The sequence below is a fragment of the Meriones unguiculatus genome, chromosome 6 (genome assembly GCF_030254825.1).
Source record: "Meriones unguiculatus strain TT.TT164.6M chromosome 6, Bangor_MerUng_6.1, whole genome shotgun sequence".
Classification (NCBI taxonomy): Eukaryota; Metazoa; Chordata; class Mammalia; order Rodentia; family Muridae; genus Meriones; species Meriones unguiculatus.
This window is the reverse complement of record NC_083354.1, coordinates 35,958,380-35,981,090: the sequence shown is the minus strand read 5'-3', so window position 1 is coordinate 35,981,090 and position 22,711 is coordinate 35,958,380. Positions and strand designations below refer to the sequence as shown.

The following is a 22,711-nucleotide window of genomic DNA, read 5'->3' as shown; positions in this document are numbered from 1 at the left end:
ACCTCGGAGGTCTATGGGTAATGGGTTATAAAGAGCTTGTCTGATGCACTGATACTTCCTGTCCTGCTAAAAGTGGGAAAATAGGGGGAGGTCATTTATTCAGGGTGGAAAATTCTAGGCCATGTGGATAATGAAGAAGAAGTCTTATTCTGCTTGTAAAGTATTAAGTACACACACACAAAACAAACAAACAAAAAACCCCATGTCTATAACTGGCAAGTTTCAGAAATGCAAATAAGCTTTACTGTGGCCACTCCATAGCCAGCCTTCCTGTCCCTTTATCTGCCATGAGACTCTGAGCCTCAAGACAGCTCCATGAAGTAGGCAGAAGAAGTCTCTCTCTGTTCCATCAACAAAGGCACTGAAACTTGTTGAGGTCAGTGGCTTGCTCAAGGTCACAAACCTATGTTAGACTTGGGCTAAGGGCTACCCAAGACTCTTTCTCTCTGGACCCTTAGCTGTTATAAAAGAAAAGGAAGGCACTATCTGTGACTGTTTGTGGATCTGTAAATCTGCCTTCCACTAAGGAAGTTTACCAGGCACCCTAAGCCATCAGAAGGTACAGGGGCTTTATCCTGTATGATAGACGCTCATTAGCAAGAAAGCCAAATCTCCCCTACTCAACGTGCTATATAGAAGTCAGAGGCAGTATGACTACCATCAATTACATGGCGTAGCGCTCATGGCACTATCTTTACCAGGAGAGCAGAACCTTCTCTGTGCTGTGTAGACAGTTAACTTTGGGTCTCCCAGGACCCCCTGTTAGTACTTGTCAATAGAAATAAAATGTAGAAAGGAGTTTAAAACAGCTCAGGTTATCTTTAGGGTGCTATTTTTGTTTTTATTTTGAAATTACTAACAGAATCCTATCAGTGTGATTTTTTTCTGTCTTTGAAAATCTGCCACAATTATATAAAAGTAAACAGTGGGATATATATAGGAAAGTTGGTATGTATAGGTTGTAAAGATTTTATAACTTTCCATGACTCCATAATTACATAAAATAAGGAGATTAGAAGTATAAGTGAATGAGCTTCTAGGATTTCTCAAGGTAGAAGAAAAGCAGAAAAAAAGTTAAAGAAATGAAAGAGCTTTCCAGTTTCCCCATCAGACTCTTTGGATTTAACACACAACTGAAAGCAGCTATCTCGTGCTCTGTGGGCTGGTGATTGCTGCCTGCAAGCACGCATTTCTCCTATGATTTTCACAAGCGACGCTTTGAGTGTTATTTAGACTGGCGTGAGGGACTAAAGCTTGAGCTTAAGGTCATGGGCGATGGGAAGAGAGAATCCAAAAACCGCCATGAAGCTCACAAACAGACCGAGAATCTTTTACAAGTCAGCAGAAGTGCCTGGGGGGTCTTCACTAAGGAAGTTTACCAAGCACCCTAAGCTATGGGGGGGAGGGGGAACGTCCTGTATGACGGACACACCTTAGGACGTTACCTAAAGTGACAAACAATCCCCCCATCCTCTTGCATGGGCATCAGAAGAGTGCCATCCGGAACAGCCAGCTGCTGCAGCAGGAGAGGGGTGCCTGGGGCAAAGAGGTGGGCAGCATCTCAGGTGAAGCTGTCACCTACTTCAGGATTCTGACACTGAGTACCTTTGGAACGGAGGAGGTAACCAAGGAAGGCAAGGGTTAAACAAAGGGATTTCGTTTTTTTGACCAGTGTCGGCTGGGTGTCCCCGTCCAGATGCAGTGCTTGTCTGCACCTGAGGCTCACCTTGAGCGTGACAGATTGCTGAGTTATAATGCTCACACGCTCTTAACGCAGATTCTGCATTCAATTTCCCTTTGTCTCTTCCCACAAAGACGGGGAAGAAATTGATTTCGCTGCTCTGTCTAGCCCCCTTTAGACAAAGCCAGAGGCATGAAATTACTATTGTGTAATCGCCGACTATGATGGCATGTTGACAAACTCCTGAGTCACAGGGAGAAACATAACGTAAAATATCTTGGAACAAAATGAAACTGTCACACCAGATATGTGAAGAAGTGATGTTTAATCCTATTGACTACTTTCAAAAAATGGCTTGTTATGTTCCCAAGAGTTGTCTACATTTCTGGCTCACATTAGTTGTATATTAGTGGCATAATTTATTTTAAACAAAATTGTGTACTTATATCTCTTCTTAGCAACAGCTAAGCTCTTGCCTTAGTATTTCAGCCATAATAGGGCATTTCTCGGACTTGTAGGTTCAAAAATTGATGAGCGGTAAATATTTTAGAAAAAAACAAACTCTTTATTGGATACAGTATCATTGTTGTTTTAGAGAGTTTTGCTATAATGTTCAGGCTGGCCCAGAACTTGTAATCCTCCTGCCTCAGGCATATACTACCAGGCCAGAAGTGAAGGTAGCTTTATTTTTAATAAGATTGGGAGATTCTCTGAAACAAGCCAGAAGACTGACTTAGAAGCTGGGTGTTGGCTGGTCAGGTCTAAGTAATTTAGTGGGTTACATCAACAGGTTACAGTTATACACAGCACACAGCATTCACATACGCATGTCTGCTTCAGAATAAGCAGCTGAGACACTTTCTTGTGTGAAGAGAGACACTGAGACTATTCCAAAACAAAGAAGATGGCTGGCAATTTTTTTTTGTCTTTTCCTAGGTTTATTTGGACACACGGTGTCTCCTAACCAGATGGGTCACAGAGAAGCAATCCTGAGACCAGTAGGCTCCTGTGACAACATTTAAAAACCGTTAGAAAATACACCCTACATATACCACTTTAGAAAATTAAGTGTTGTGGAATAGATAAATGCCTGTTCAAGAAATTTGTGAGCAAAGCAGACTTTGAGGGAACACTGGATGACACCTCACTGAAATGTAGGTTTTCAAACAAAAACTGAGAGTATCCTTTAGAGTCCTGACTTTACCAGCATAACTTCCTTTTGAAAAATCTGAGGTGGACTCAGCTAAACTTGTAAAGCCCTTGGCTGGTGGCAGACATCAGGGAAAGAATGTGACTACTAGGCCTGGAGACTTTTCAGCACCAAAAGGAAGCAAGCAGCCAGCCAGAGCTGAGTTGTGGTCGTGCCTCTGGAGGAAGGAGATGAAGAGGGAGATCAGTAAGCCCTCCTATGGGGCAGGAACAGCTGCTAAGCATCGCCTGGACTCCTTCAAGAGGACTATCAAGAATCAGGCGAAAGCAATATTGCAGATTTATCACTTTCAAGGTAGCCAATGCTGCCAGAGAGCCAGGAGAAATGAGTTCTTTGTGTCTGATAGAATCAAGCTGAGAAGGCGCCAAGCTGTTGTTTTAGGCATGATGTCATTACTGAATTTCTGCTTCTTGGCTTCTTGTAAAAAACGTTCCTGCCAGAGGATGTCTGCCTTATATAGCAACAGGGAAGGACAAGAGAAAACAAATGTGAAGGGATCACAGGATGGAAAGCTGATAATGTCTGAGCTCTTCCAGGAAGAGCTTGGCGGTTCAATGAGAAACGGGACAAAACAAGCATATTTTTATTTTTCTGTGGAGTGTGTTGTCTGTTCCATGGGTGTAAATACATCATGCATGTGCAGTGTGCACAGAGGTCAGAAAATAGATCAAATCCTCTGGAACTGGAGTTACAGGCAGTTGTGAGTCACCATGTGGGTGGACGGAACCCAGGTCCTCTGTAGGAGCACCCAGTTCCTTTAACTGCCAAGCTCTCTCTCCAGTTCCTGGACTGCCGTTTCAAACTGTGATGTAAAGTAAATCCTTCTTCCCCTATGTTGCTTTTTGGCAGGGATTTAGTCACAACGATGAGTGAAGTCACTAACACAGGGAGTCTGTTTTTAATCTTAGTCTAAACGTCTGAACTTCACAGATTCGAAGACACAGTTTTGTTTTTCTCACATCTTTACATCTGTGAAATCAGGATTCCCCTAATAACTGCTGGCATTTTGTAGTTTGTCAAGTCATCTTTCTCTCTTTTTAGTGGTGTTTAAAAGAATACAACAGCAGTTCATCTGTAACCGATGGTGTTTCACAGTCCATGATGTAGCAGACATAGTGCTCAAGCCACTGTGACATGGTGCCCAAGTGTGGAAAACACAGAATTCTGAGGCTGCAGTGGGTGAGCCTGAGCAGCTAACAGAGCAGAGGTGCCTGGGTGATCGATCCAGATTCTTCTAGGTCCCGGGTTTGGTTGATGCTACCTGGAAGCTACCACTAAAGCTTAGCCATTGTAGGGGATGCTCTGGAGGTCTTGAGAAGCTAGGGTAGCCAGGATATGCCAGCAATTCCAGAAATAGCTCAGCCGGTTGATGTTGCGCTTGGCTGGCATGGCTTCCTCGTTTGATTCAGACAGGAGACCTGGAGACCAGCCCTCAGCTTTTCTTCCTGGAAATGCTTGCTGTAATATTCATGGTCTCATGCCACTTCTAGGCTGTGCACACCTAATCCTTAACCTAAGTGTTTTCCCTACGACGACATGGGCAGCCAGAGGACTCAATACACCGATTACCTTTGATGCTAAATTACCATAATATAGAGACTTACATTCATAATTGCTATCTTTAGTCATCACATAACATTGGGCTCAGAAGCTTTAGAAAAGGGTATTCGATCAAATAAAAACGTTTCAGTGGTGAGAAGCCAAGTTACTGAGGCTTTTAAAATAAGAAGGGTTTCCCCTTAAGCATGCTCTCTGAATCTCAGATGCAGCATTTGCAGTAGCTAAAGCCACATCTGGAGGGCTCAGCAGACCGAGCTCACCAACGTAGGCATGAGCTCACAGTTAGCTGTGTCTTCCAGGTTGTACAGGCGAAGGTTTGCCTTCAGTTCAAGGTGACAAAGACTTGGCCGACCCTGGCAGGATCAGAAGACAGATATTAATCCTGTTCTTCTTGAGCAGGGTGTGAAGGAGTTACTGGTAAATGATTCAGACAATGTCTCCACATTTATAAAAATGGTTGAAGAGATCCCAAGTCTAGACAATATTACTAAGTTTTCCAGCAATTTCTTTAACACGTGATTTCACTGGAATGGTGATCCAATCTCTCCTGAGAGTTCGCCTGTTTCTAGTGGCTCATGAGGACAACTCTCAGTACTTGAAGCCAGCCTCTTTTCTGAAGTGTATACTTTTTTAATCCAGTACTGTCAAAGACAATTACAGACCACCCGGTTAATAACAGAAATGCTGCCTTCCTGGGCTCCCTGTCATAATCCTTCCCATGTTCAGTAAGAAGGATGATTCCAAGAGGCTAAGCAAAGCCTCAGGAGCCCCAGTCATCCAGATTACACCTCGTTGAAGTCAGGGGATGATGTATACCGAGCTGTGTCTTTTGTTCTTTATTGCTGATGGTGTCTCAACTCAGAAGCCACAGCGTCACACTGGTAGCCAATGGTGAAAGCCAAGTGTTTTCAAGAACCCAGAACAACATTCTGTTCCTATGTTTAAGCCTCTCTCTCTCCAGGTTTCAGGTGACATGCTGGTGACATGCATGCCATTCCATCTAGAACCATCTGTGTGCTGTTGGAAATCAACCCTTGTCAGTGTGGCTGGTTATGGTTCCCAGTGGAGTGGATCTGTGGCTTTCTGTTCGTATGCAGATGAGAATATTGTGAAGGATAGAAATAATTAACTGTTAGACTAAAGTTTGTTTCTAAGGCATGTCAGTAATTGATAATGGGTCACATGTTTGCTGGCCTTCAATTTTAAACTAACTGCTCACTCTGAGACTCACCAGCATGCGCTGCGCTCAGACTTTGGGGGTGACCACTGTGCATCTCTCATTGCCTTCAAATCCGTGAGGACAAATAGTTCACCTTAAAATACTTTTCAGATAAGGGCAGTGTGTTGACATGTTGTACCATAATTTGCTGCATGTTGTACCATAATTTGCTGCACACAGGAAAATTATGTTCTAAGTTAGTGGGAGGGGCAAAACCTTAACCAGCACACTAGTTCACGCTTAGCAGCAAAGTCACAAAGCAGAAGCGAGCAGATTCCTGTCATTCACTAGTTGTGTTTTAAATCATTATGTACACTGAGCTCCCTGAAAATCAGACTCCTAAGGGTGAAAATGCAGGGTCAGGTTCTTCCAGCGTCTAGTCAAGAGAATTTCATTTATAATAGTTACTCTTTCCTCATGTGTACTTCTAGCTAAAGATATTTTTTGTTGCTATTTTTAAAGTTTCTTTTTTAATGTGTATGTGTATGTCTATGTGTGAGTTCACATGCATGCAGGTGCCTATGGTGGCCAGAAGAGGGCACCAGATGAGCTGGAGTTACAGGAAGTTGTGAGTCACCTGACATGGGTGCTGGGAACCACACTCTACTCCTCTGCAAGAACAGCAAGCATTCTTTTCTCTGCTGAGCCACCTGTCCAGCCCAAGGCAGTGTTATTATTGTTGATATTCTTTTTCAGAGAGAGGCTCTCACTCAGTTCAGCAGGGTCCTGTACTTGCCATGTAGCCAGGGATGACCTTGAACTTGTCTTTCTGCTTCTATCCCTCCAGTGGGTCCTGGGGATCAAAGTCAGGTCACCAGGCTTGGAGGAAAGCACCTTTGCCTGATGAGCCATCTCACTCAACCCAGAAGGACTTCAGATATTAATTTTACCTTTTCATTATATGCAGAATAGGCAAGTTAATAATCCATCTCCTTTCTCTTTAAAAATGTGAGTTATGTAATTTGTCATCTTTCTGAGTCATTTCCATGGCTTTTAGTAATGGTTTGGTTTTATTTTCCTTTCTCTAAACTTTTTTCTCTGAGTCCTCTTCCTCTCTGCCAGCCTGTGACTTTTACGATTATATGACCTTCAAAGAAAAAGAATTGTCTCAGAGCCTTCCAAACATCTAATATTTCAGTGTTAAGGAATGATTTATGATATGGAGTGCAAAGTTACTAAAACCTTAGTGTCGTGTGGAACAAACATAAAATACATTAATTTCTAGTTTTTAATAACTTCATAAGTAAAAAATTTACAACAGCATTATATTGGCAGCAGATTTTATTTCTATCGCATAAAAAGTAAACATTTTTACGTGAACTTAGAGCATGTGTTTGTGTGTGTGTTTGTTGCTGTGTGTGTGTGTGTGTGTGTGTGTGTGTGTGTGTATGCACTTGCAGAGCAGAGCTGGCTCTCAGAAGACCTGAGCATGTGGTGTCCTCACAATGCTACACCACAGTTTGTGGTAGTGTTTGTGTTACAGTTTGTGATAGTGCGGCTGGCACAGGCACCAGCCACTTAGCTGCACCCTGGTCACCTCTTGTGCTGTCTCTAGACTCCTGTTTCGACCTGGAGCTGAAAATGGAGCCTAGTGTTTTATACATTCCAGGCAGGTAAGTCCTCCACCACCAATCTGAATGCCCAGCTCTATTTTTCACTATATTTTGAGGGGCTCCTTTTGAAGCTTACCTTGGGCTCATGCTGTAGCCCATAATGGACATGCATTTGGAGCAGCTTTAATGGCTGTACCACAAGGCCTGGTCTTCTTTTAAAAGGACATGTTCATGTAAAGACGTCTAATTGAGAATGTATGAACACAAGAACAGACGACCATGAGAGCGTTTCTTTCTATGAATATGTACACTAACATAGCCATGTCCCTGCATCTGTGTCTACCAGGTGAGCTAGTGAAGGTTCAGGATAACAAAAGAGGAAGGTAGTGGCTGAAGTGGATCATCATGATGTCAAGTCAGCCTGCATTCACTTTTATTAAAAACAGAAACAAACACAATGTACAGCTCAAGCAGAAAGATAATTCTGAGTATATGATGTTGCCTCGTATGACTGGTAGGGCTACTGACCTTCACTGAAATCTGAAAGGATATTTCTGCTCAATCATAAATGGATTTAGAGTAATGACTCAATGTCTTGAGACAGGGTGCTTGGAACTAAGCTCATCAACTTTGTCCTGGCCCTGTCTTCTAAAAGAGTATGCAGAGCGCATTCCACCACACAGCTTGTACTTAAGAGCGAGGAAGAGGAATCTTGTTAACAGTAGCTTTGAATAAACAGGGGTGACAGAGCCGTAGCACAGAACACATTCTTAACCATCACCAAAACCAGACAACATCGTGCAGGGTTCCTGTCATAACAAGCTGCTTTGCTTAAAGGTGACTGTGATGAAATGAACCAACTTAGCTCTGTGTGTGTGTGTGTGTGTGTGTGTGTGTGTGTGTGTGTGAAAGAGACAGAGAGACTGTGTGCGAGTGTGTGTATACAAAGATGAGGTTATTCGTATATATTCATTATATTCCTAGGCCTGTATCTTGGCTAGTAAAAGTGCATTGAACCTTAATATCTTCAAGTAAGAATGCCTGAAAAGTTATACTATTAGCTATCTACCTAAATGAAAAAAGCCAACAATACATTCAAGTCTGTATATAAGTAGTTTAAATGGAATTTTCTCATGTGGGCTGCCCCTGTAAGAGACTCCCAAACATTGTCCAAGAGACTCCCAAACATTGATAGGGTGTTGCCATCGCCTTTAGTTGTCCCCTAGAGGTGGAAGGCAAGACCTTACTGATGAAGACAGCATGTGCTTCTTCAGGGCGTAGGGAATCCCTGAGCTGAAAATGACTGAAAAACCTCCCTCCTGTGCAGCAGCTTTCATGGTGCCAGAAGGTTCCACAGCCTGAGCCACAGTGAAGGCCAGTGTGGTATGATGGCTCTAAGTGTGCAGGAGTGGCACGGTCACCAACAATTGTCTAGTTGGACTTAAGACCCACTCAATACTCAGTGAGAGGAAAACTGTGCCTGGTGCTGAAAACCTAGCCAACTACCCAGGGCTGCTGAAGTCGTGGATCTGGAAGGCAAACATTAAACCACCACTTGAAGAAACCAGAACAATCCTTAACTACATTTTGAATATTTGTTTTTATACCAACAGGCTAGTGCAGCCTTCACCTCCATGAAGGAAAGGTCTCTCTGCAACAGACAAAGACCATTACAGAAAACTACAACCAATCAAAACACAGAGTTGTGGAGCCCAGTCCCAACAGAAGCATCTACAAAGTAACTCGTGCACTTATGCCTCAGGAGTCATTGTGGAAGGGGGTGTGAAAAGACTGGAAGAGCCAGAGGATTTGGGTGGGGTTATGTCAGCTAAGCCCATAAAGTCTTACCAACACGACTCCCTAAACAGGAGCTGAACAAGGGCAACAACAGTCATGCTGATGCGCACAGAAGCAGGGGGCGGGGTAGGGGAGCCATGTTAAATCCCATACAAACAACACAGGCAACTAAGAAATACACCAAGAGGGAGAAATAGTTTTCCCCGGGGAAGAACATACCGATTGGTTATCTAGTACCAAATGCAAGTAGCATTATGCAGACTGAGCAGGTTATACTTAGGAATGTATGTATGTAGGTATACATATATGCATGTAATAACAATTAATGAAATAAGAGGCCATGAATTTGAAATAGAGAAAGGAGGGAATATGGGAGAGTTTGGAGGAAAGAAGGGGAAGAGGAAATGATATAATCTCAAAAATGAGAGGGAAAAAAACCCACCCTAACAGCAAGTTTTACTGAACACATACTCTTTAAGTTGGAATAGTTTAGGCATTCCAAACTTTGATATTACTACATTGAATCTCGTCAAAACTTAATTCAATTTTTCACTCAATATAATGTGATTATTCCTGGAGTCTGAGAGTTGATTATTAACAATATTAACTCCATCAGCTCACTTTTATATCCAAACTGTGGAGATCATTTTTCTAAATATTTCCATAATAAGAGAAAATATCCTCAGAGCATCAACTAGAGAAAAATATTTGTCTGGCTTTGCAGATTGCTTTTAAATCAATTCTGTCAGAGAATTATGAACATGACAAAAACAAGAAACATCACTTTATTGGTTTCCTTTGTAATAAAATCTTGCCCTTTTTTTTTTCACTAAACATCTGAGTACTTGCTTCAATTATTTCTTATATAGTTATCATGTTTCTTATTGTGTCTGTGACCAAAATGTGATATATATATATATATATATATATATATATATATTTTTTTTTGGTGGGAAAGTAAATTCCAACAGGATTGCTATCAAGGGTATTTGCTGATTCAATTAACATCAAGCTTGGGAATATCTTCTAAAAGACTAGTGTTTTGAGTCAGTGAGAAATAATATTAATAGTAATGAATGCTTTCTGGACTATTTAAAGACAAAGTTAAGTTAAATATCTAGAGAGAGGGCATGATATTCTTTAATGTTAGACTAAGCATTTATTTCTCCATAAAAATCTTTACACAAACCCAAAAGCCACTCACTACAAAACATAAGGAAATGTCAAAATCTGAGTACCTCTCACAGAGTAGTGGAAACTTAACCATCTTCTTATTTGCTCCACTCACGTTTAAATTAGAGTTGAATCAGGCTGTAAATATGTGTATTTCACAATTCTCTCTCTCTCGTTCTCTTTCTCTCTCTCTCTCTCTCTCTCTGTGTGTGTGTGTGTGTGCCCATGTGAGGTGTGGGTAGGCGTAGCTATTATTTCAATGTGTAATTTTCTTCACTGAAATACTAGGTTGCAATAAAGAAAATTTTGATCTTGTCTATTTATTTACGTTTTAGCCAACCACTCTTGCTAGTTGGGTTAGTAGTTTTTAATTTGGTCCTAGTAGTCACTGGAAATGAATTCTTTGTGAACACATAAAGAAGCAGTGGGTTGTGTGCTCATTCTCCTGACATGTTTTAAAACGGGTCTGAAGCATTTCTGGCTCCAGACCATGTGGAGATGCACTGTCCCGGTTAAGATGGGCAGTACTCTCCTTGCAGTTGGCCATGAGAATCTGGCCTCCACTCTGGGCAGATGGGGACACTCACTGCAGTGATAAAGGAAGATTACCCTTTAGCTGACAATGATATAAAATAAAAGAGTTTGGGCACAATTATATCAAAAATACTAGCCAATCAGAACATAAGCAACAGAGGTGGCTCCTGGGACACTCCTATCAAGAGTTCTCCCCCTTTACCCAGTTTTCTCCTGACTGTGGAAGGCTATAGAGGAAAGGAAACCCTAACGTAGATTGACCAGGAGGTGATTTCACCAATAGACAAGAAGCTGTGGCTATCTGTCAAGAAATAGGTTTCATTTCGATGACTTAGGGAGCTCCATCGTCTCTCTAGACTGTAGGAGTGTTGGTGTCAGCTCAGGACCAGCTGTAAGCATCTCCAAGTCAGTGGTTCCTGTGGGTTCTCTAGATCCTTCTAGGACTTCATAATGTCCTTTAGTTGAACCAGATAGTCTGCATATATTTAAGACAAAGTAGTGAGACTACTGCTGCAGGTTGAAAGTTAAAACAGGATTGCAAATACAGCCATCTTCTCCTGAGCAAGAACAAGGGTTGCAGAGGATAAAATTTACAAGAAGTTGGGTAGGTAAGGAAGTAGGGATGATCATGGAGGAGTTGTGGAAAATGAAAACATTATCAAAATATACTGTATAAAATTTTAAATAAGAAATAAAAGTTAATAATAAAAAGAACTATAGATCAGCGGAGACTCTCTTAACTATGCCACTTAACTCTCAGGCATCCATCTCTTACAAAATTAGATAATAACTTAAAATGCCCCCTGAGTTTCTATTTATGCAAAGTCATGGCCACAGGCATGCATTTACAAATGAAAATCTTGCTTGTTCACCTCCATTTCTGTGTACCAAGTTCCCAGCCTTACAGCTTTATAAATAAATGCATTTCACCAAAGCATGGTAATTAACTATCAAAATGTTTCCCCAAAGGAAAAAAAAAGCTTTAAATAATGAAGCTTTAATTAGCCTATCAATTTTCATGTTTAGCTTAACTCTAAAATGCTTGCAACATTGAGCAAAAATTCTTTTTGCTTTATCAGTTCTTTCATAACTTTCAAGAACAGGGAGAAATGGGCATTTTCTTTTCTCTCTTGTTACCAGACACTTAGGTCATTACCAGCTCCTTAGTTTTCCTACAGTCCAAAATAATTTGGGGAACAGAAACCAGGTCAGAAAAGTAAGCTCATTTACAGGGTGGACAAACTGTGGCAAAGCATGCCCAATTTCCTCCTCACTGTGCCTGTGGTCTTCTTTACAATTCGTAGAAAACTATCACACAAGACTAGAGAAATGTAGATTGAGTTGTGGGTTTAAACTCTCTTTTCCTGTATTTTAGCTCAACTGGACTTAGGCTGTCTCCACTCTTCCTATTCTCTATCACAGATACAGTTTCTTGAATTTTGTTGTTTTTGTTATTTGTTTCCTTTTTCCAAGTCCATGCCTTGGAAATAGGGTATGCATTCCATCTCCGTGTATGTGTGTGTGTTGCATGCATGTATGTGTTTCTGTATGTGTAGCTGTCTATGTGTGCACATAGAGGCCAGAGGACTTCAGATGAGTTCCTTGGTTGCTTTCTTCTTTTATTTACTGAGGTAGTCTCACACTGTCCTGGAACTTGATGCTTTCACTCCTCTGGCTCAGCTTGATCACCCTTCTCTCCCTCCCTCTCCAGTACTCGGATTATAGTCAGCCACCATATCCACCCAGTACGTAGGTGTGTGCTAAGGTTCTGAAATCTGGTCCTGATGCTGACACATGGGAATTACTTTATCCACTGAGCCAACTTTGTAGCCCCAGGCATTCTATCTTAACTAGTAGCAATTTGTCGGGAGGGGGTCTTGTAAGAAGGTCAGGGTAAGGAGGCATCAGGGGCCTCTCAATGCACAGCGTGTATTTGTATGAAAATGTCTGTAACAATACTATGCACAATGAATATAGGAAAGAGAAGGTGTCTAGGGGTTTGTGAGATGCTGGATTTAGGTTCTTGGGGACCTTGGGCCCAGAAGAGCTCCTCACACCCCACTCCCATCCCCACAGCTCTACCCCCTCTGGTGGGCACAGGACAGGTGCCTTCGGTCTCTGCCTATAGTTTAGTTCAAGCTTGGCCTCCTACACTTAAGTTTTCAAATTGAAAGTGATGTAGCCAAAGGGAGGATGGGCCCTTGGGAGAGGAATTGCATTCTGACTCTGTCTCCCTTCAGGAGGCCCCCTCCTCTGCCAGGATCCCAGCATGGGATCACAACTACAAAGCCCTTCCCTGGGTTTTGTTCATTCCTAAATACCGGGGATTTAGAGAAATTCCGCGGACTTGGAAAAGTGAAAAGTCTGGAAGTATGCTTCCACCAGAGTGAAATATAGATTAGTAGCAGCCAATGGTAGAGGGCATCCTGTTCAGACCAGATGATCATGAATCAAGAATCCTTCTGCTGTACTCTCTTGTCTTCAGTTACTTCTGGAAGGGCGGTCGAAACCGACTATATAGTTTTGCTAGATTTGAGACAGGATGTAGCCCAAGTTCATCCTTACCCTCCTCCTAAGCTTCTGAAGTCTGACAATTATAGATGGGCACCATTCTGGAGCAGCCCCCGTAGCACAGTCATTAGAAAGTGTATGGATAATGTTCAGTAGTGATGGTGCCCTGACAGAATCTAGAGTCACCTAGGAAACAAGCCTCCAACCACCGTGTAAGAGAGTGTCTAGATTGGGTTAATTGAGGTGTGCAGACGTATCATAAAAGCTTCCAGCTCGCGGATGTGCTGTGACCACCTGCCGCGCGGTCTTTTGCCATTCCTTCCCCAGTATAATGGATTCTATTCTTGAAATGTGACCTGACTGAACCCCTTGTGTCTTAAATTGCTTTTGTCATGCACATTTTTGTCGCAGCAGCATGAGAATAAAGTAACACGTGACCCATTAGACAAGGCTTTGAAGAAAGTTACGCCTCTAAGTCTTAAAACTGAAGAGAGGAAGATGTGAGGCCATACTCTCCCCTGATGTTTCAGCCCAGAATCTTTGCTTTGATTGCTTTTCATATGGACGGTCTGTGTGGTCACAGGCCTGGAGCAGAGAATGCAGGTAGTGACCCAGGTGACTAACAGAGGTATACAAAACTTATTTTGAAAATGTTACCGGTTTTATGAGGATAGTCAACCTGGAAGTATTAAATACGAAAAAGACAACACTAATAAAAACCTATGTCTTCAAGTTAGCATATATATCATTAGAGTTATAGGTGTATGAGTTACTTAAATGTTGTTCATGAACCACATCTAGTAAATAAGACACAAAGAAGACTAACAATAGGATTATGGAATACTAGACTAGGTAATCCACCATTATTATTATTTTTATGTATGTGTGTGGTGTGTGTATGTGTGTTATTTTTCATGTGTGTGTATGTGTGTTTTCTCCTTTGTACATCTATGCCATGAATAGCCAGGTTGGGTATTCATGTTAACATTGGAAATCATCCCTAATTGCTCTTTCACCATATTCCTTGAGGTAGGGTTACTCGATAATGCTCAGAGTTCGTGGAGATGTCCAGTGTCCTCTGCCAGGTTTTTTATTTTATTTTATTTTTTTGTAGGGATCACTAGCTACATCTTTTAGGGTTGGAATTAGAGGCCGGCCACCAAACTCTCTGGCATTTTTATGGAACTTAGCATCTGAACTCTGGATCTCACACTAGGATAGTAAGATGGTAACAGTTGAGCAATCTCCTTAGCCCAGGTCCACTGTTCTGGTTATGTCTAAAGTAATAATCAAATTAATACATGGCAAGCACATGTCAAGAGCCTGCCATGTGTTTTCATGATTTCCTTCCTTTCAATATATCCAATGGGATATATAATTTTTAGTCATAGAGAAATTTATTACAGTCTCCTAGTTTTCATAGTTTTATTGAAAAAACAAAAGCAAAGAAACTTAAAACTCAAACACTGAAAACACATTCTGGGGGGCTTGGGGTCATAAGCTTGATCCTGTAGTGTCCTCACGCTGTGGCACCTGTAGTGTACCATCCCCCAGGTCCTACTTCTGTGTAATGGAGCATGTAACAACTCTGTTTATTTTACATTTGCTCATTTAATTTCTGATGAACTGCTTTCCTTTGGGGTTGGGGTTGGCTGTCCAGGCTTGATTAGGGAGAGATAAAATGTGGCAGGCTGAAGGTCAAATTATCTTGGGCTTTCTTTAGCCCCCTAGATTAGGTAAAATTTTTCTGGACTGTATAAACAGAGTCTCTAAATTCCTTCCATGCAAAGCCTAAGAATGCCGTCAGATAGCATTCCGGACCTATGGCAAGGATTCCTCGCTTTGCTGAGATTCACCTATTTATGTTTCCTCCAATGTATTTTAAAAGTACCTTGATTTATACCTGTGATTGTTCTGCTACTGAAGTCCTGGGAATCTGTCATTATATTGGGGCATCGTATGTGAGACTATCAGAATCTATGTTCCCAGGCTACAGTCATTAACTATCAGTCATTTGGCCCCAGAATTAACTATCTCTTTGTCCTTCTGAAGTGAGAGATGTTTTTGTTGGCTTGTTTGTTTTGATTTTGCATCAATACCAAAATATATGATCTTCCTATATGTAACTTCCCTTTGTGACCTGAAGAAAGTATTTCAGATTCTTCCACAGGAAATGATGTTTGTCCTTAGAGCCAAGTTTTCCTTGTGGAATCATGGATATAGTATGTGGTGCAGAGATATTAGCCACCATTTTACATAATCAAATTTTAAGATTTTAAGGTCAAGTGAGTCTTTTTAGACAATGAATGCTTCGTATGTGCCAAATGTAATGATGCTAGCTGTACGACTGCCTGCTGACGCATTAAACTCAGTGCCCAAGACACACGGGTCATCACCCACGCCCTCATTAAAACATCATCTGAGCTTACTTTCTAACACGGAAAATATGAACACTTTTGCATTTTTCCACAGCTTCTGATACTCAATGATTATTCTGGTTTTATTTTATTTACTCCTTACTATAATGATAAAGTGTTTGACGATAGCTATGAAATTCAAGAGCAGTTTTCAGACCTTTGTAGAAACTCTCAAAACGGTCTCAGAAAATAGAAAATGGGTAAAGCATTTGCTGAGAAATCTCTCAGCTTCCTTTCTTTCTTAAAAACAGCTCTCTTGGTGTTCAGCGTATACGATGGCACATGATAATGACACCTCTTCAGTGACAAATGGACAAAGCAGGTGCTTCAAACAGAAATGCTAAAACTCCCCTATTGATTATGGCTTTGGAACAAAATATCATTTATTCAATTATTCAAACAACTCTGTCTTTTTTCCTCAAGACTGAAAAAAAAACCTACAAAATCCTAGGTGCCTTTTCCTTGTTGTTTTAAAAATAAATGAATATCCAAGAGTACTGCTTCCCAGGGCCTATGGAGTGTAGAGCCACAGCTCACGGTCAGTTTGTCTTAGGAGGAGAAATGGATGACAAATGTGAAAGGCCTTTGTTTTTGTCTTTTGCCCTTTTTAGGAACAGCAGGACTCTATCAATTTTTTTCCTCCTTTCTGGCTAATAAAAATGCATGTCTTAAACTGGTGTACATAATTATATATTGCATACCAACACATCGGTGAGCATGTGAGCATGAGCATTAACATTTATACATGTGTCTGCACACCACTGTGATGGTTAGCGCTGTCAGCTTCACACACCTACAATCACTTTGAAGATGGCCTCTGGGCCTGTCTGTAGGGATTACCATATATGTATTTATTATTATATAGTTACCATATATGTGGAAAGACCAACCCACTGTGGGCAGGCCCATTCCCTAGGCAGAGGATCCTGGACTGAAAAAGTGGAGAAAAGGAACTGAGTGCTGACATGCATCTATGATTCTCTTCTTTCCTATTGTTGATGTCATCTGACCAGCTGCTTCAAGATCCTGACACTATGACTTCCTCACCATGCTGAACTCTGAGCTCAAATAAACCCTTCTTCCATTAAGTTGCTTTGCCAGGATTTTTTTTTTTTTAACACAGCAACAGGAAAAGAAACTAAGTTGACCACCACGACAGGGTGAAAGTTAACCCAAATTCTTGCCCATTTCAGAATACAAACACTGGATTTTGAAAACAAATTTCACTGAAAGTGTTTTGTTAAGAAATTGTGCCTGCATGCCATAACCAATACACAGTTGCCAATCAATTATCTGTGGGTAGTGCTAGATCACAGGTGCACTTTCTCCCAGGAAATAGACTGTGGCCCCCGTCTCACTCCCTGCAGCTGGAAAAACCATGTTGTAAAGGTTAAGGCTCACAAGTCTCCACAGGAAAAAGCGAGCCACACCCTCCCCTCCTCACCTCCCACTCCCTGCAAACTCAAGATGAGTTTGCTCCCTTCTCTAGCACCTGCCTCCTCCTTGTCATGCTAAGACACACTAAATGACGTTGTCTGGAACCTCCCACCAGCCTTGAAAATATGTCAACGTCATAGATCCCCTTTGCTCTCTGAAGGCTCTCCTGTTCTTCCAGCTCCTTCCGTGTAGCCCAGACATGCTGGGAATGACAGCAATTAGTCAAGATGCTCTTGATAAAATTCATCTTAAAGAAGAAATCTGTGTCAGCTTCCTTCTCCCTATTTCTGCCATTTGTTTGTTCTGTGATCTTGAATTCTTTCAGATTTCTTAAGTGACACACTTTTAAGTGTGGCTTATAAGTGAGGCTGAAGCTGATTTCTCTCTTTCTCTTTTTTGAAACTGGGTCACATATCACTCAAATTAACAATATAGCCAAAGATGACCTTGAACTTTTCTCAATTGCTAGAGTTATCACCATGCTAAGGCTTTGGGGGTTTGGCTTGTTTTATGGGATGCTGGGGATCAAGGCAAGACTTTCTGTATGGGAGGAAAAGCCTCTACCAACCAAGCTACATTTCTAGGTCCCTGGATGATGACTTCCAACTTCTCTGTTCTTTATCTCATAATGGCATCCTCTTCTCCACACATTAAAGCAAGACTACCTGTTTGACATTGAAGTCATTTGGTTTTTCACAAGATATAAATGTGTATGGGGTTTGGGGACATATGGGCATTGCGTATATGTGTGTGCAAGGCTCTTTAAATGTATTTGAGGTGGACATCAGGTGTCATTTCTATCCCTCTCCATCTTGTCCCCTGAGACAGGGTCTCTCACTGACCCTAGAGCCAGGCTGTCGGCCAGCAATCCCTAGCAATCCTCTTGTCCCCACACACCCAGCTTTGCATGTGGGAATTACAGGCCTATGCAGCTATGACCAGCATTTTACATGAGTGCTGGAACTCAAACTCAGGTCCCCACGGTTGCAGGGCAAGCACAATACCTCTATTGAGGTATCTCCTGGATCAGTGACTTCGCTTCTTCATGGCTTTAGATGACTGCTTCACCACCTTCCCTAGGGAGGAAATTTCTGAGCAGTTCTCAGGACTCACCTCTCCTTCTCTGGGCCATGGCCTCCCATTCTGGGTGTACTTGCTCTGATTCTGTCTCTTCTTTTGTCCCCCATCAGCGAATTTGCACAGTAAAGGCTCACTGGGGGCTGGAAAGATAAGAAAGCAAAAGCACATTAGCAAATGCCCCATGCAAATATGTAATTTTTCCAGCACGGTTCACAATGGATCTTTGTTAAAGCGTTTTGAAGTAGTATTTCGGTTCTAGTCAGCTTTCCTCTGAGTGTCACTGGCTGGTATTCTAAACATTGCTGGGCCTCAGAAAAGCACCAGCTGACCTTAAGAGACTGTACTACACTTCCCTGGAAAAACGGTTGAAGTAGAATGTACGCTTGTCTCCAAGACTCAAGTTTTAACAATGCAGTGACAGAGAAGACCATTCTTGGCTCATGTGTATGATTATTTCTCCTTCAAGGTGGCTGTACTTCACTGTGAAAGCTACAGAGTTTGCTTTTGAAAATTGTTAGAAATCAGAGCATCAGCTTTGAGAAGTGGGGCCCCAACACAAAGTTCCACCTCAGAAATGTGCTTCATTAGGAGAGCCAGCTTGATTTGGGCTTTGAGGTATGAGACCTCTCATACCAGAGGCAGCAGATAGGGGCTTAAGAGCTAGAGAGAAGCAGCAAGAGGCAAAATGACAAGGGGCCTGGAGAAAAGGGAGAGCTTTGAGAGAAATCCCCCTGAATGAAGAGGGCTATTTGGGCTTTTGAAATTTTTCAGGAACTGGTAGAATGTTTCATACCACTTGAGTAAATTTGGTATAGTCTTTGTGCCAAGGAGCCAGGTACTGAGTAGGGCCGTAAACCTTTCTTACAGAGTCTGCTGTGAGGGGTTTCAAGGTCACAGCATAGCACAGCCTCTTAACTCTCTGCCCCAGATAGAAGTCTGAAGGCATGTATGTGTGTGTGTGTGTGTGTGTGTGTGTGTGTGTGTGTGTACGTGGCTTGACTTTGCTAGGTCACAGGTCTTGTGGTTGAGTGAGCAGCATCTTCAGGTGGTAAAATAGAAAGGAGACTGGAACTACTTGCCAAAGACGTGGATATTTTTGTCAAATTGTACCTAAATTAGCTCTGTTTTCTCACTAATCCTCTATAACTTCACAAATGTTAGGAATGGATCCTTTGCTCTTTCAGTCTCCCAGAAAAAGCTGGTGAGAAGCCAGGGAGACCAACTGTTAGGGTACCAAGTCAAGGCTTGGAGAAACTATCACCAAGCCTGTCAGGGCAGCTCCCAGGGAGGGCTGGCTCTAAACGGATAAAGACTCATCCTCTGAGAGTCCTCCCCAAGCCATCCGCAGCTTAGAGAGCTGATGTGGAGAAAATCCTTGTTTATCTGAAGAAGATAAAAATACAGATGATGTCCACACAGACCCAGAAGCCAGGTCCAAATCCAGAAAGAAGAGAGGATACTTGGTCTTGAAGACCAAGACTCTGCCCCAAGAAGGAACTTCCAGACCTTGTACCTTGTTTCCTCCCACGGAAGCAACACTAAACTCTGGAAGGTGGAAATCTGAGACAAAAAAAAAAAAAAAAAAAAAAAAAAAAAAAGACATCTATTTCTTAGTGTTGACCCTGAGTAGACTGTTTGCTTCCACTAATTTCAGGCTCCAAGCTATTTGGCAGATGAGGTAGTGGTGTGAACCTTAGATTCTAGTAGCGAAAGGTTATGTATGTCAATATCCGATGAATTTCAGTGACTATAAGGGTCTTGCACATCTTTAGTGAATATATTTTCCTGAAGAATGTGATCAAAATTCAACTATAATATAATGTGTCTTCCAACAATGGCACTGCAAAATGTCTTGCTCCAAACCTAACAAAGCAACAGTTTTTGTTGATAATTGGTCACTGCCTCCACATCTGAAGAGAAAGTCACATTGACCCAGCAAGCTTGGTGAATACATTAAGAAGGCTGAGAAGGTTAATTGGCTGGTGTGTGTGTTGGAATAAACCAAATATCATTTTGCAAGTTCATAATTAACCAAATGAATCACTTCCTCCCACTGCCATCTGAGAACATGAACTCAGCTAAATATTAATTGTATCTCTGGGCATTTTCAAGTTTGAAGACAATTCTAATTGCCTCAAAAATCAATAGTGGAGAAAGAGTACAAGAAAACCAGCATCTACAAATAGGCCATCTACAAATAAATATTTGAAGATTATTTGGCTCTAAACGATGGTGATAGTCTCACCAATCCTCTAAGTCTTCGAACTAGAAGGAAAAGAAAAGGACACGGCTCACCACTGTTGAAGAGAAGATGGGTAGCGTTCCTGTCCTACACAGTACAAACAGAATCATAGCATAGTCCTACTTCTTTCCAATGCCACTTTCAACAGTTTTACTTAGTAGGGATCAAGTATGGTTCAGAAACATTGACTGCATTTATAGCATGCATCGCTCAGCTAGAAGAGTCCTTGTGTTGCATGAACAAAGCCTCGTGTTCAGTCTCTGGGGCTGCGTAAATTGGGCATGGTGGCACATGCATATAATCCCAGTGCCTGTAGGTTGGAGGCAGGCTGATCAGAAGTTCAAGATCACTCATGGTTACATAATAAGGTGGAGGTCAGCCTGGTATACATGAGATGTTGTCTCTAAATTAATTAATTAATTAATGGGAAAAACCTCATGGTTTATGTTGTGTTGTTCTGAAAACTTGATGAAATCTCACAATCATTCCATCCCACCTTACTCAGGGCCTTAGTAATCCTTTACTCAGCATTCTCCATTGCATATGCTACTGTCCCTGCAGCTACCTAGCTCCTGCCATTGGTATCGGACCTTCTGCTGGGTATTTGTGCTTGTGTGCAGGTAACTGGTTACCCCACAAAAGGTCTGATACCAATGGCAGAAGCAAGATAACTTCCAGGCCAGTAGCATATGCAGTGGGAAATGCAGGGTAAAGGATAATTATGGCAATTTGGATGTACCAAAGAGAAGATTCTTCTTCTATAAAGAGCTAAAGGCTCTAGAATTACTAAAGGATGTAGACAAAGCACACATTGAAGTCATACTGCCTTCCGTACTCATTTCATGTCCACAACATGGGTGCAGTGGGTGGTGTAGGATAATTTGCATGCCCTCCAGAAGGAAGGGAGCTCATCTCACATATCTGTGAGAACATGGAAGGTTTTTTGCCCCTCCACCGCAGTGTAGAAAAAAATAAACAACCACTGAGCTGCCTGCAAGCTGCACAGACAGTCTATATGTTGACAGCAGTCACCTGTGTTCAGCTGGCCTTTTCCACAATGCAGATGTTTTCTAATTTTTTCATTTTATTTTAGTTTTTTTTTCTTTTTGTCATCTACACTCCTGTTAATACAAATATCCATTCATCTGTTCACTAAGTTGGTGCAATTTTTATGGGTTCCCTTTCAAGGTGAACTTTTGTGTATTATGTGTATATGAATATTGTCTGCCTCAAGTGCTGTGATGACAGATGAGAGTCCCCAACTCTGAATCATGTAAAAAGCGATCACATTATTTATTTATTCATTTATTTATCTGTCTGGGAGCACGTGTGTAGGTGTGCATGGGAAAGTCTGAGCACAGTAGTGGACTCTTGCCTTCTACCGCGTGTGTCCAAGCAATTGAACTCAGTCTTTAGACTTTGGAGCTAGCACCGTTACCTGCTGAGCCAACTTGCTGGGCCACTGACTTAAAAAAAAAAAAAAGCAGCCTCATTGAGTTAACTGACATACAGTACACTCATATGTGCTCATAACAGGCACTTTGACATACGTGTATACCCATGTGATGGTCTCCATAGTCAGGCTAATGAACATCTCCCTCACACATAAGATTCCTAAACTTCTTTATACCTTCAGCTTTCTTTATAGCTCGGAGGCATTATATAAGGAAGGGACATTCTTTTGGTTCTGATAACCAACGTTCTCCATTTGTGTTGGTAACAACTAAAGTTTATAAAGCCCTTTCCCTTTGCACCAACCATTGCACTTACACATAAGGGCACTTCTGTGGGATAATCCAAATGTTCCTTATCTTACATCTTACTAGGAATAGCCAAGTGTCTTGTTCCAGACTGGAGACCTGATATTCAAAGCCAGGTAAGAGTTGAGTCATGAGGCCCAGTCAAGCTTTTGCCTTATATTCTTCCTTAGGGCAAGATCATCCTTGCCACACCTCTCTTCACTGTGTCTACATTAGCTGGAGTAAATCCATGCCTAGTGATTTTTCTCTGTATTCTGATCCCAGTCTTCATTTCCTGCAATTCATATCAATGATTCAACATATCATGAGAAAATATCAAATTTTCCTCTTGGACATCTCCTGCTCAGGGGGAGAAACAGGCTGTTATTGCCTTCAGTCTCCATCCTGCTTCCATTTACTAACACAAGGTTTCTGTTAATAACCTTCTCCTGGTGCAAAGTGTGAGGCCACTTATGTGTGGGCCTGAGGTGGGCTTCACTGGGCGTTCCCAAAGGCTTCATTTGCTCTTGTTGGCCTCTGTTACTAACTTTATCATCT

At 41.7% G+C, this 22,711-nt stretch overlaps 1 protein-coding gene across 14 annotated transcripts in view; it reads right to left on the bottom strand.

Annotated features, from left to right (window-relative positions):
* Positions 1-22,711, bottom strand: part of Rbms3 (RNA binding motif single stranded interacting protein 3) — a 1,270,324-nt gene that overhangs the window by 114,283 nt on the left and 1,133,330 nt on the right. For all 14 annotated transcript variants that reach the window (XM_060385100.1, XM_060385099.1, XM_060385093.1 and 11 more), the window contains one exon: positions 18,206-18,312. In XM_060385100.1, the coding sequence (XP_060241083.1) occupies positions 18,206-18,312 (107 nt within the window). The remainder of the gene's footprint in view (positions 1-18,205; positions 18,313-22,711) is intronic.